This window comes from Oncorhynchus masou, chromosome 23 (assembly GCF_036934945.1).
Source record: "Oncorhynchus masou masou isolate Uvic2021 chromosome 23, UVic_Omas_1.1, whole genome shotgun sequence".
NCBI classification, from domain to species: Eukaryota; Metazoa; Chordata; class Actinopteri; order Salmoniformes; family Salmonidae; genus Oncorhynchus; species Oncorhynchus masou.
In genome coordinates this window covers 24,073,038-24,087,905 of record NC_088234.1, presented here as the reverse complement: position 1 = coordinate 24,087,905, position 14,868 = coordinate 24,073,038, and the positions used below count along the sequence as shown (strand labels likewise).

At 43.0% G+C, this 14,868-nt stretch overlaps 1 protein-coding gene across 14 annotated transcripts in view; it reads right to left on the bottom strand.

The window, feature by feature from the left end:
- Nucleotides 1-14,868, bottom strand: part of LOC135510606 (receptor-type tyrosine-protein phosphatase delta-like) — a 383,074-nt gene that overhangs the window by 68,732 nt on the left and 299,474 nt on the right. For 6 of the 14 annotated variants that reach the window (XM_064931651.1, XM_064931650.1, XM_064931655.1 and 3 more), the window contains 12 exons: nucleotides 14,170-14,439; nucleotides 12,677-13,258; nucleotides 11,938-12,083; nucleotides 11,676-11,820; nucleotides 9,604-9,909; nucleotides 8,553-8,746; nucleotides 7,135-7,161; nucleotides 6,230-6,347; nucleotides 4,829-5,416; nucleotides 4,260-4,360; nucleotides 3,801-4,057; nucleotides 2,628-2,721 (listed from right to left, as the gene is read on the bottom strand). In XM_064931651.1, coding sequence (XP_064787723.1) covers nucleotides 2,628-2,721; nucleotides 3,801-4,057; nucleotides 4,260-4,360; nucleotides 4,829-5,416; nucleotides 6,230-6,347; nucleotides 7,135-7,161; nucleotides 8,553-8,746; nucleotides 9,604-9,909; nucleotides 11,676-11,820; nucleotides 11,938-12,083; nucleotides 12,677-13,258; nucleotides 14,170-14,439 — 2,828 coding nt within the window. The remainder of the gene's footprint in view (nucleotides 1-2,627; nucleotides 2,722-3,800; nucleotides 4,058-4,259; nucleotides 4,361-4,828; nucleotides 5,417-6,229; nucleotides 6,348-7,134; nucleotides 7,162-8,552; nucleotides 8,747-9,603; nucleotides 9,910-11,675; nucleotides 11,821-11,937; nucleotides 12,084-12,676; nucleotides 13,259-14,169; nucleotides 14,440-14,868) is intronic. The other 8 variants (XM_064931664.1, XM_064931652.1, XM_064931656.1 and 5 more) reach the window with 2 other exon arrangements.

The following is a 14,868-nucleotide window of genomic DNA, read 5'->3' as shown; positions in this document are numbered from 1 at the left end:
AGAGGTACCAGAATCACTGCCCAGCCATCCCGAGTTCATCGGGCCAGTCAATTTGGCATTCCTGAACGATTTTTATAGCATGACAAATTCGTGATGGTGAATGCCCAGTTAACCATATTGCAAATGCACAGTGACTTTGCAAGAGTGAGAAAACATCAACAAATGGACATTCTGAAATCAACCCTAACGAGCGATGGAGAGGTACCAGAATCACTGCCCAGCCATCCCGAGTTCATCGGGCCAGTCAATTTGGCATTCCTGCACGATTTTCAGTGACTTTGCAAAAGTGAGAAAACATTTGCAATATGTTTTAACAGTGAGGTACCATCACCAAAAGTGACATTCTGAAATCAACCCTAACGAGCGATGGAGAGGTACCAGAATCACTGCCCAGCCATCCCGAGTTCATTGGGACAGTCAATTTTGCATTCCTGCACGATTTTCAGTGACTTTACAAAAGTGAGAAAATATTTGCAATATGTTTTAACAGTGAGGTACCATCACCAAAAGTGACATTCTGAAATCAACCCTAACGAGCGATGGAGAGGTACCAGAATCACTGCTCAGCCATCCCGAGATCATCGGGCCAGTCAATTTGGCATTCCTGCACGATTTTTATAGCATGACAAATTCGTGATGGTGAATGCCCAGTTAACCATATTGCAAATGCACAGTGACTTTGCAAGAGTGAGAAAACATCAACAAATGGACATTTTGAAATCAACCCTAACAAGCGATGGAGAGGTACCAGAATCACTGCCCAGCCATCCCGAGTTCATCGGACCAGTCAATTTGGCATTCCTGCACGATTTTTAGTGACTTTGCAAAAGTGAGAAAACATTTGCAATATGTTTTAACAGTGAGGTACCATCACCAAAAGTGACATTCTGAAATCAACCCTAACGAGCGATGGAGAGGTACCAGAATCACTACCCAGCCATCCCGAGTTCATCGGGCCAGTCAATTTGGCATTCCTGCACGATTTTTATAGCATGACAAATTCGTGATGGTGAATGCCCAGTTAACCATATTGCAAATGCACAGTGACTTTGCAAGAGTGAGAAAACATCAACAAATGGACATTCTGAAATCAACCCTAACGAGCGATGGAGAGGTACCAGAATCACTGCCCAGCCATCCCATGACAAATTCGTGATGGTGAATGCCCAGTTAACCATATTGCAAATGCACAGTGACTTTGCAAAAGTGAGAAAACATAAACAAATGGACATGATGAAATCAACACCACGAGTGATTGAAAGGAACAACAATCACTGCCCGGCCATCCCGAGTTCATCAGGCCAGTCAATTTTGCATTTCTGCAGGATTTTTGAGCATGTCAAATTTCTTATGACATTTAGCCCCCACAAAACATATGCCTTATGCACAAGTAAAAAATAAAATAAAAATTATGATAATAAAATATGACTAAAGTATGTTGATACAGTTCTTATACGTGTGTAATTGACACAAAATTCTAAAGAATTTCGAAAAACGGTCCAGAAAGCACTTTTTTAGGGGTGTGTGAAGTTTTTTTTTTTTTTTTTTTTTGACTTCTGACTTCCTATGAAATCATATTGCAAATGGAGAAAACATATACAATAATGCGCAAGTAAAAAAAAAATGTATTATAATAAAATTGGACAAAAGTATATTCATACAGTTCTTACACATGTGTAATTGACAAAAAAAGCGAAAGTATTTCGAAAAACGGTCCAGAAAGCACTTTTTTAAGGGGTGATAAGTTTTTGACAAAAAATTCATTTTTTCAAAATTTGGCTTTTGGATGTTGACTTGGGGTCCATTTCCTATATGAAAAACCACGGTGGAGCGCACACGCCACCTGTTGGATTTTTGAAGTGTTACAACTGGCAATTGCCATATGGCATTTGCAAAACATTTTGCATGAATCAACGCCGATTTGGGTGGTATTGTCCATCGTGTACATGGTTTGTACTATGCCAATGGTTTCCCATTCATTTTTGTCCATTTCAGGGGGTTATTCCCTTACATGCATTAGGTGTGTTTGTGGTGTGCTGAAGGCCATTAACATAACTGAGAGATGGTCTATATGCGAATGACACATCACAAAGAATACACACATTTCACGGTTTGGCTAAATTAGGCTAAATTATTACGCCAGCTTATCCCTAAATGTACCTAAGGATACACAGAGCACAAAAGCTTCAGATATACCTAGACTGGCTAAATATAAAAGTTGTCAAGTACTTTGTGCATAAGCAGTGTGCTACCTTTCCCTTGAATAAGAACACAGAGGCTTGATGCAACTCTTCAGGTAATTACCGTTGAGAGGGAGAGGGGGTGGGAAGGGGGGGTTGTGTTGCAGTGCACTTGATGACTACTCCATGTTCTACCTATTTCCCATTTGAATAATTCTCTCTGCAGCTATTTGCGTCAATCAACGAGCCCCACCCCCAGTTTTCCCCACCCCATCCTCTCGTATCTGCAGAGTTAGAGTCGAGTTCTTCCCACCACCTTTTTTTTTAGTAAGACTTGGGCTGAAGTCGATTCCATTGCAATTCAGTAATATTGAGATTCCACAATTGAATGTTAATGTTTAATAAGGACTTTTTGTCAGATTTTTTGGACCATTTTGTGGTACCTACCTCTTCTAGATTCATTTCATCTGGACTGTCCCAGGGTTTGAGATATTTTCCTGTGCGCTGTTTCTTCAGAGGCACCACCACTATGTAGTATCCCCTGGAAATGGGAGGAAAAGCAAGAAAACAACTGAATGAAAAGGTATTTCAAGCTCTTCAATGTCAAAGGTCATTGTCAGTTCACTTCATAAGATGTTTACAAAACACCATTGTATTGTAAACAAAATAAACCAAGATCAAAGCTTTGAGCTTCATACACAAAAATGCATAGCGTCCCTGAGGAGCCTTATCCTGTAGGTGTAACAGGGTAGATGGCGTGGAGGACAAGAGACAAAGATGACAAATGATCGCGCCATTAGCTAGTTACGCTAGCCCGTTATCATCAGAGAAGTCGGCGCACTGTTTTACCCGCGGCCTAATTAGTACCCCTCCGTGAGAGTGAGAAGAGGAGCTGGAATTAGAGGGATTTTCAACCCTCCATTGGGGCGACAAGGGAGATAAAGGCCTCTACCAGAGTTTTTTCAGGGCTTCTCCAGGCTGGGCATGGTGCTAGCTAGCGTCAGCCAGGAAGGCAGTGTGGTAGGCTGATGGGAAGCTAATTAGCTTAAGCACTGGCATAGGGGAGAGTGGGCTCGAGTGCGTCCAGCAAGATCAAAACCCTAGATTGGTTTGAAGTGCCAGATCTGCGCATTGGTCTTTTGACAACCCAGAGCTTAGTTGGAAAGGCTGGAAGAGACATTACAAGGCTTAATACTGGGGAGTGGGTGAAATTAGATGGGAGAATTCATTGTGTCATCTTCTCTCTGATGAACAGAGAACAATAAGAACAGGCTTGATACAATGCAATGAATGTAATATACAGGGTACAACTACAGAAAGTGATGACCTCTTCAGTGCTGATGTTCTGACCTTTCAAACAGTATTAAAAAATAACGTGCCACAAAATCTGGCAGTGTCAAATCTTGCGCCTTTCACTTATTGAGAGGAAAAATAAGCTTAAATGGTATCCTGCTGATATAATTGAACCCAAAGACGAGCTCAAGGTAAATAAATGGATTAGGGCAGCCACCGAGGCAATTGAATTAAGTCAATTCAAATTAGGCTAAATAGCCAGCTCTATAAATACAAGTCTGCAATTATCCATTAGCATTAGCGTTAGTTTTAATCCCCGCCACTCACCTGACTTTCTCTGAAGTCTGGACTGAGGGCAGCTCCACAGAGACCATGCCATCCAAGTTGGTCTTGCCAATCAGGTAGGGCTTGGTGCGCAGGATGTCCGGGGCGGTCATGGTGGAGACGCGATGCTGGAGACCGCCAGCGCTGTTGCCCCGGTTGGTCAGCAGGAAGGAGTACTGCGTCCCGGCCTGCAGACCCGTGATAAGCTTCTGAGTGAGCTTGCCATCCACCTCCACGCTCTGGCCATTGTCATAGAGGATCTGGATTTGCAATGGTAGGAGAGTGTGTGTGAATGTTGAGGAGATGCACTAATCCAACATATGAGGTCTGTTTAGTCAGGGAAATGTCCGGACTTGTTCAGATATTTATGTGACTACGATATTTTTGGCTCATGTCACTTGATATTTTCTGGATCCTCGACCATTGTTATTAAAATATGGAAGATAATCAAAAAACTCTTACTGTGAAGGGCTGAGCTGCGTTATAGTTGTCTGGGATCTCCCAGGTGAGGAGCACAGATGTCTTCATGGCAGCTTTCACATGAAAGTTTTTTGCAAACACTGCTAAAAGAAAGGGGGAGCAGATGATTTAGACACAAAACAAACATAACCCTCCTTAAAGGATTCCAGAGCAATAAACCTCTTACCTGAACATGTTTCTCTTTACAAGCAGTCTGAAACCAGCACTAGTGTGGTCTTAGCAGGGTTACAGTGCTGCCATCTTACCTTTGCTTTCTTTTATCTTACCTTTTTATTAACAGGAGCCCTTTATAATCTACAGACTCACCTTTGGCTTAGCTGACAACACATGGGACACACATACTTACTCCACCTGTTCATGATATCTTTCTTTCTTATTGGGTGGGAGGGCTATGTATACATACAGCAGATTTTTTGACCAATCATGAGATCAGTAATCCCATTCTGTTTGTTCTTCTGCCACTAAAGCTTGACGAGGTGGTTGCTGTTGATGGTGGTTGTGGAGTGAAGTTGGATTGGGGGGCGGGAGGGGGAATTGGGGTGGGGTCCTACCTTGATCCAAGGGCTGTGTCCTGAACTGGACACTGGGACTATAGGGGCCGGAGCCCTTGCTGGTGAAGGCACACATTTTGATATCGTAAGTGGTGTCAGCCTTGAGGCCGTCCAGGGTGACGGTGGACTCTGGGGCGGTGATGAAGAGTTCTGAGGGACTCCGAGGGCTATTGATGTCCTTGTACTGCAGGGCGTACTTCACGATAATGCCGTTGCGCTCCGCCAGTAACAGGGGATTCCAATTCACCTGAATGGTGGTGGTAGTGCCGCCTTCGGCCGCAATGCTTTGTGGGAAGCCGCTAGGCACATCTTCAGGAGTGTTGATCTCTTTTACTGTCTCCTCGCCAAAGCCCACCTTGTTGCGGGCAGACAATCGGAATGTGTATGATGCCCCCTTGTGGATCTCTTTGGTGGTGTAGTGGTTCTCGCGCTCAGGGAACTCGATGATGGTGAGGGGGTCGACATCTTTGCGGCCAAAGCGAAGGCGGTAGCCCTGCAGGGGGCCATGGGTTAACGTGGGAGGGTGCCACTGGAGGAGGGCAGTGCCCATGTTGGTAGGGCTGACCATGAGTCGTGGTTTTTCAGGTACTAAGAGACAAAATAACAAATTCAATACAAATTCAATACAAATACCGACAGACATTATGACAATTTTGAGAGGATGATGACAACCCAAAAACAACCCAAGCCATAATCCCTGACATAGCAGAATCTGATCTCCTTTCCAACTCATAACAGTGTTAAGGGTTACCACTGGCTGATGTTGTTATGTGTAAAGTGTTAAGCCACCAAGAGAGCAGTATATAGCTAACACCCTGTTTGCATAAATGCTAATGCTGTTTGCTTTGATACCTACCAATATGGCCTCCCTTTTAAGCATTTACTGAGTAAAGGCTCCCATCCTCTCCCCAACACACACACACACACTAGCCATCTGTATCTGTACGCCAGGCAGGTGCGGCATGAAAGGCTTTTCAGACGGATTAGACGACAGCGCAATTATGTCTCACACACACAGCAAAGTATTTCTGAATTGCCATTTGGATTCTGTCATGCTGCTCTCTCAAAAGAAACCAATGAGAGCTGAACAGACCATCGGGCTGCCTTCAATTTGGAAGTATTTTTCTTCCCCCATTTCCCCACCTCATTTTTTCATTAGTTCCTTAACCCCTGTGAGCATTCCAATGTCAGAATGGGGGGGGTGAGCGGAATTACAATTGTTGTTATAATTGAGGTGGCAATTAGCCACATTCACACTTTAATAGCCGTGGGCGGAAAGGTTTGCTTAGCACCATTTTTTTTGTGCTTCCTTTCACTGGGTGCAATTTCACAGCTTTCTACAGGACAAATGCATTTTTGGATGATCACAGGGTACATTAACAGCGGTGACAGGTCCCTTACCTGCGCCAGTGGTGGTGATCAGCTTGGGCTTGCTGCGAGCGCCGTCTCCCTTTGTCGTGTAGGCTGCCATGGCAACCGAGTACGTGCTCTCAGCCTGCAGCTCTGAGATGACCATTTCCTGTAGAAGAATAGCGATTTGTATTTGTTTTACTCTTGCTTGAGATTTTACTGCAATTTGGGCATAAGAGGGGGAGTGTTTAGGGATGTTGTGTAATATTAGGATCATCATACAAAGGACCAAACTAATGTACATTTGTGTACATGAATTTATGCTGTAACTCATTGATTCAGAGGACATACATTATCTCACTAAATAGCAAATAACTGACAATGAACATGGTTGGTAAAAAGCGGTCCTGTTATATAGTATTTAAAACTATAGCCTAGTTGCCACATCATCCTTCGCTCCATCCATACGATCTGGACTGGTGGACCATAAGCCTAAAGTTTCATTACTCGTATGTACAGGATACACATGGTATACATTGTCCAAAGAAATGCTTACTTGCACCCCATGCATTGAAAAGGAGAGGGTGTAAGTAGTGCAGTACCAATGGTACCTTATTATCATCTTATGAATTGTGATGTGCTCGGCTCTGCAATAAACTAGGTTCCCTAATCAAAAAGCTTGCTTACTATAATCAACACCGCTAAGAAACTATGTATAGCCTCGTAATATTGAATATGGATTCCTGCTAGTCATGCCATTCCACTTCAATTTACAAGTACAAAACAAGTAGTGTATGTTTTGTCTTTTTGTCTTAGCGGGATTCAGAGGAGTCAGGAGGTGATGTGAGGTTCATAACAATCAAAACCAAGGGGAGGTCATGAACAGAGGAGACAGAGCATGCAGGGGAACGAAGGAGGAACGGGATTAACACTATCAGGTCTCTGTATCTACTCACATGTTCAGTTGAGTCATCATATTCCCACTGATTACGATTTGAGATGAGTGGAAACAAGAAACAAAAACAAAACAAAGACTAAGTACAGAGTCACCGGTCACTAGTAAGATAGTAGAGACTAGAGAGAGTTGTTGAGTAGTTGACACAGACAAGACATACTGTATATCATACTGACTGGTGATTTTACCCCCAATAAGTTCTTGATTATGTCAGTTCCATTGAATTTACAGATGTGTGATCCATTGGATCTAAATTAAGGCCCCAAAGCTCCTGTGATTGTCTCAACCAGATATTGAGAGTAACATAGGAGGAGTCACATACTGTGTAGGTCTATTCATAGACATGTGTAGACAATGTGTATTTTATCATAGATATACTCAATGGGTTTCAAAAGGTCCTGAGAACAATTATACTGAACAAAAATATAAATGTGTTGATCCCATGTTTCATGAGCTGAAATAAAATATCCCAGAAATGTTCCATACGCAAAACAAGCTTATTTCACACAATGTTTGTGCACAAATTTGTTTACATCCCTGTAGGTGAGCATTTCTCATTTGCCAAGGTAATAAATCCACCTAACAGGTGTGACATGTCAAGAAGCTGATTAAACAGCATGATCATTACACAGGTGCACCTTGTGCTGGGGACAACGTAAGGTCACTCTAAAATGTGCAGTTTTGTCACACAACACAATGCCACAGATGTCTCAAGTTTTGAGGGAGTGTGCAATTGGCATGCTGACCGCGGGAATGTCCACAGAGCTGTTGCCAGTGAATTCAATGATAGTTCCTCTACCATAAACTGTCTCCAACAACGTTTTAGAGAATTTGGCAGTACGTCCAACTGGCCTCACAACCGCAGACCACATGTAACCATGCCAGCCTAGGAACTCCACATCTGGCTTCTTCACCTACGGGATCGTCTGAGACCTGCCACCCAAAAAGCTGATGAAACTGAGGAGTATTTCTGTCTATAATAAAGCCCTTTTTGACGGGAAAAACTCTGATTGGCTGGGCCTGGCTCCCCAGTGGGTGGACCTGGATCCCAAATGCGTGGGCATATGCCCTCCTAGGGCCACCCATGGCTGTGCTCCTGCCCAGTCATGTGAAATCCATAGATTAGTGCCTAATGAATTTATTTCAGTTGACAGATTTCCTTATATGAACTGTAACTCAGTAAAATTGTTGAAATTGTTTTGTTAATATTTTTGTTCAGTATTATGTGTCATAAGGTTTAACCATATCATAAAAATGTGTGGTTTTAACATCACTTTATACTGCTTAGTAGCATATCCTTTATGTAATTTTACCCTGGCAGGTGTGACTCTTATCCTCTGCTATCCTTGTGTCAACTAACATCTCAAGGCGAGAGGATGTGCGAGTTTGGAGAGGGAAGCGGAGGAGGCGGGTGCTTACCTGCGCATCCTCGATCAAGATGTCCTTGATGCCTGGCTGTCCCATGGGTTCCCCATTAACCATCCTGACATAGTGCACCTGGTACCCTCGAATCTGCCCGTGCTGCTTGGTGGGCATCGGCGAGCGCCAGATCACTTTAATTGATGTGGAGTTGACAGCCTCCACCTCGACTTTACGAGGTGGGCCGCTGGGAACTGGAGGAACACCATGGGATAAAAGAAAGAAGGTCAAGATTATAGAGGACCCCTTCTCCCCGTTTTAATTCCTGTCCAACTCCAAAGAGCAAAATGCTGAGGTGAAAAAATCTAGAAAAGGGGAGCGAGCATACTGCAACAAGCACTGTATGACATCAATATTTCAACAACGGCACGGGAAAAGAAAAACAAACCCAAAAACAGGTCTGACAACTGACCTAATCTGGAAACATCAAAAAATGGAAGTAGTGGATTAAAAACATGGAATAAAAATGTGTTTGTCAAAATAGAAAAGAGCCAAAGGGAATGCTTCAAAAGTTTGAAGCACCCTGCAAGAATTTTGGCTATGAAGCGTGAAGAAAAAATGAAATTGAAAAAAATATTGTTGTTTTAGGCCATTAAAAATATACCTTCCAAAGTGTGTCCTTTCCACTGTCCATAACTTGACATTCAGTCAAGTTTATAAAAAAAAGTTAAAACTAAAAGTTTTTTTCTCATAAAAATGTTTTTAAATGACAGTTTGGGACTGGAAGTCAAAAGGCCTGAAGTGCTTCCGTGCAGGAGAAAAATGCCATACCATATGTTGAAATTGAGTAAAAGCATAAAAGGATAAAGGCTGAAAAATACTGACAAAAAGTTAATTTGAGATTTACAAAAAAGTCAGTCGCAGTCTGTTGAGTAAAAAAAACAAAGTTGCATGAGAGTTAGGAGTCAGCTTTGTTAGAAACAGGAGGAAGAAGCAGGGAGGGACGCTAGGTCAGAGGGACTATAAATGCTGTTAGACAGTATCTAAAGGGGGTTAGAGGTTAGAGGGTGGACTGGATTTGCAACAGGGCAGCGGTTTCAGAAAAACATACCATCCTCCTCGGTGCGAATAAGTTGTGGTAAACTTTCAGGTCCTTCACCGACATCTGTGTGAGCAGTCACTGTCACACGGTATTCGGTCCATTTTTCCATGTTTTCCAAGAGGTACTGGGCGCTTTCGGGAGGGATGTCGGATATTTGTCGGATGGTGGTGTCCTCCCCTTCAGTTGCAGCGTATTGGATGGCATACTTGGTTATGATCCCATTCTGTAACTCCGTAGGGGGCGGCCGCCAACTTACCAGGATATTGGTGGAGCTGGGGCTAGAGCACTTCACATCCTGAGGTGGGGCTGAGGGCTCTGATTGGAGGAGTGTATTTGAGGACGAGCAGGGTTTTGTTTGATTGGATCAACCATTTCAGTTGGGGTGTTGTTTTATTTTGTTTGTTTCGAGGGGTGTCACAGGTAGGTTGAAGTTTTTTGGGGTTGGGATGATGGTGGTGGAAACGAACAAACAATTAAAAAAAAGGGAAAGGGAAAATAAATATGACACAAAATGAGGACGAACCACAAGGACTGAAACAATGTTTGCAAAGAAATGGTATCAAAGGTCAATGAGGTTTCCCAAATTAACACGAGACAAAAGGCAAAGACAAAAGACTAACACTTCTTAAAACAAGGTCAACTCAATAAATAAAATCACACACACTGAGGATGTATGGATGGGGTTGTCATGAGATAATAGAACACCTTCAAAATAGGTAACCTACCTTTGTAAATAATACCTTACATATTCTTTCCTAAAAGCTGTTATCAGTCTAGGGCTTCATATCTTGGATTTATAAGCATGACTAAAACTCACATTTAATATAAACGTATCCAATTACTGCTCAATAAAAGTTCACTGGATCACATAAAATCCAAATAAAATCAAACAAATATCATAAATTGGGCAAGCAGTTACCACGAATCCAAAAACATAAAGGTTGATGCTTCAACTCTAGCAAAGTGTAAAAAGTTGTATTGGTCACCAACCTTTCCGAAGCCTGTTGGTTTGTGGTAAAAGCCTGACTGTACAGCAGAGAACTTCCCAAGGAGATATGAATGACTTTTCAAAGTCTCAATGCAGACATCTTTTCTTGGTACCTCCCATCGAGTTTGGACTTTTTGAACTTAATACCTACCTGTTGTCTGTTCTCTTTTTTTGTCTTACACAGACCTCGGGTTTATTTCAAATATCTAAATACACTATGTTTTTGTCCTTAGCTTTTAATTTGGTGCCTTGACAAATTGGTCAATACTTTAGTAATTTCAATAAACCTGAGGGCTTATTGTGTGTAATATAAGGTAATTCTCTATCGTCAGTAATACTACTTGCTTTTGAGCTTTCTACAGTATTTGTAGTCTATCCAATTTTCTATTTTATTCTTTTGTTAATGGGTTGGCATCACCAATGATTAATTATACCGAGAAAGGGAAACTCCACTGACCTCCAGATAAAAGGTGCAGAATTGTATTTCCATAGAAAGCTCAGTCTCAATACGCAAATATTCTGACGTGGCTGACACGCAAAGTCAAGAGACAAGGCTTTTAATAGTGGGATAACATGCCCTTCCCCTAATCAAAACTGTCAGACAAAGAGAAAATTGAAAATGAAATGAATAATTCACATATCTATTATTGGCCTTAGTTGGGATGTTTTGCACATCAAAGGTGTTGAAGAGGAGTAGCTTCTGTAGAAAGTGTGACCTTGTCAGTTGACTTCACAGCGGAGCCCTGGTGAACGCTGTCCATGCAGCTATTTGAAAGTGAATAGGTGCATGGTCAGGTTCCAAACACCCCGTTTCAGCTCCAATCGCTGCAGAACTTGTCAATTTTCAAAGTCACCCACCTCTTTCGATTACATAATTTTTTTTATTAAAAGTCATCCACCTCTTTCAATGACGTTTACTTTGTATCATGTCATGAACATGTTTTTGGCAAAAGGTTGTGGAATTAGCATTTGCAATTCTAAATTGGCAAAGGTAGATGCGTTTGAAAATTGATTTGATTTTTCTCTCTCCAAGGTGTTTCCACATCCAGTGGTAAACTGTCTGGTCAGAGATTAGATATGGAAGAGGACCTACGTGTTTGAGGGGTTTCTGCAGAGATCTCGTTGGTGTAGGCTCCGATACCATGCTTACTACGCGCGGCTAGCTGGAAAGTATAAGTAGTGAAGGGTTTCAAGTCCTTCAGCAGGTATGTGGTGGTTGGTTCAAAGCTGATTCGTTTCTGTTGAGATAATGGTATGTCATCAGATCAGAACATTAAGAAAAAGGTATACCATTGGGTGTAAGATACATTGGGCCAGTATAGCTAGCCATATATTGAATATGAGAAACCAGTTACCTCCTCCTTGTCGTCCCCCTTCTTGTACAGAAGTTCATATCCCATGATTTGATTGTCTTGTCCGGTCTGTGCAGGGGCTATCCATGATAGTAGTATACTTGTTTCGGATTTGGCTTCCCCTTTGAAGTCGGTCGGTTGAGAGGGGACTGGGAAAGCAATACAAATACACATTTGGTCCACTACACCAATGCTACTCATTGTCACTTCCATCGTACCTCTGCTAAAACATATTTGACGAGTGCTGCTGCTGGTACTGCTGTGGCTAATTTTACTAATAATAACATTGGTAGTAACCTGTTATTAATTTCTATTACCTGTCATTGCTACTAATGCTTTATATATTTGAATGAAGTAAACAAGGCTCCAATCTTGTTTATTAAACTGTGATTTCTGTCATTCAGAATGACAAATTAAAAAGGAAATTGCTTGGCACTCAAGAGCCAAAAGAGATTTCAAGTGTTTACAGCTGTGGTCAAAGATGAGGAGACTTTTATCTGACTAACAGGACAGAGTGAGTGAAGTGTTTTCCCAGAAAGACACTTAGCTGTCGAATTAGCCTGTTGATACTCTCCATTGCAGAGCTGGTTGATGCGCTTGTTTACTCATAACTCAAACATTGTAGAGCTTCAGCTCCTACAATAATGTATCGACTAGCTCACATACAGTTAATGTTATTGTCCATGTAAAGGCTTTGGTCCAAACAAAATCACACAAAAAGCCGGCTACACACAGATCTTACCCCCCGTCTTGGCAATGATCTGGAGATCTGCAGACAGAGGTCCATCGCCCACCGACGTGTAGGCCAGGACCTTAATGTAATAGGTCTTGTTAGGGATGAGGCCTTGAATAGTGAGGAAGTTTGACCCACGCACTATCTGCTTCTCCCACAAGTTGACGTGCTGGGCAGAGTCCATGGTGTAGTACACACGGTAGCCCATAATCTGCCCATTGGCCTCCTCTGGTTCGTCCCAGTGGATGATGGCTGTGGTGGCACTGAGCATACGACCCCTGACCTGCCTGGGCGCCGTGCTAGGTGCCTGCTCGGCCGTCTTGGCTTCGATGCCATCGCTGGGCGGCCCACGCCCGATGTTGTTCACCGCCACCACTCGGAACTCGTAGTCCGAGTAGGGACTGAGGCCGCCCACGCTGTATCGAGTGGTGGCCACGCCGTCGATCTCCTTGTATGTGTCCTCTGAGATCTTGGACTTGTGCTGGATGATGTAGTAGGAGACTGGCTCAGGGTTGCCTGAGTCCCATGTCAGCGTGATGCTGGTGGCCGTGCGCTCCGTAACCAAGGGAATGCCGGGCGGCTTGGGCAATGCTGGAATAACAAACAAATACGATATGATTTAAAATATGCATGCTCAATATACATGGTTAATCTACAAGTCACTATAATGTACAAATAACAGTTGTGGGCCAAACACTAGGCTAAATTCCTGTGGAATAACACCGCTATTTATTTGTTATAAAGAAGAGAATATTGGTAACTTATTGGTGACTTATGCAAGGAAAATGGGATATCCTCACGTGAAACTTATAATAACTAACAATAGACAGAAGCCTTGAACATTTCATATGAATTCCTCAGGCATTATCACATTTCCACGAATAGGCTGGCTGTGCAACGATAAAAATAATAGCATTCCTACCCTTCATACTGTAGATTTATTTTCAGACTGTACATTATAAAAGGTCATATTTGTTTTAACCTTGCCTTACTTATTAGTATGCCACGTTAGTGCATTATAGCCATATTTGAACTATTGTAAAACTGATAAAGGGCCAAAAGCCCTGGAAGCCTCCCAAGTACAACAAAAGACGTGCTTTTCTCTACTGTTACACCGGTGGCATGAATTGAAAGACATGAGAGCGATGGATTGTCGTTATATGCCACCTCTAATGTAGAATCTGGAATCTCTCTCTCTAGTATGCAGAGGAGGAGATATGATTACACTCCGATAAGAACCCTGCCTTCTGAGAAGACCAAACAATACCCACTGTGCACGCACGCACGCACACACACAGGGTTCTTTAGCTGTCATCAGGTTGAACCCTTTCGGGTTCCATGCAGAACCCTCCATGGAAGTGTGGAAGGGTTCTACATGGAACCCCAAACGGTTCTACCTGTAACCAACATGGGTTCTTCAAAATGTTCTCTCATGGGGACAGCCAAAGAAAGCACTTTTTTTTGGGGGGGGGGGGGGGCAGGAAGAAGTAAACGGGTGCTACCTTTCACCGTGATCTGCGCCACCGCCTCAATAACCCCGAGAGTGGACATGGCTACGCAGGTATAGTTGTTAGACTGGCGGACGTCAGTGAGCTCCAAAACGTTTCGCCCTATGGGCATGTCGTCCTCGGGCGTCAGGTCTTCGGCTCCCAGCATCCATTTGACGTAGGGCATGGGGGAGCCCACAGCCACACAGGTGATGTTGACGCTGCCTCCAGGCATGATCTCATTGTCCGTAGGCGGGATGGAGAACCGCGGGGGCACCCGGCGCACTACAGAAGACAGAGGGTAGGGGTAACAACTCATACAAGCTGCACAAGGCCAAGGTTTCCCATCAACGGCCGAAAAAAGAAACTCATAAGTTATATACAAGGATAACAAATATATTTACAACTTAACAGAAATTATACTTTTATATCTAATGTAATATATTTAGACATGGATCTTTTATTCTGTGATGGTTGGATGGAGAGTAAAACACACAGTTTCACACACAACTCGGTCCAGGCCTAGCAGTGCTCAGTGATGGGACTAGCTACGGACTAACAATCACAAACACCATGCATAAATGATACCATTCATACAGATATAAAGAGAACAGCACAGAGGAACTGGAGGGTCGACAGCATGCCAGAGTGAAGTGATCAAGAGAACAACTTCGATGCTGCGTTCTTCCAGTTGATGTGGCGTAAATGTGCCGC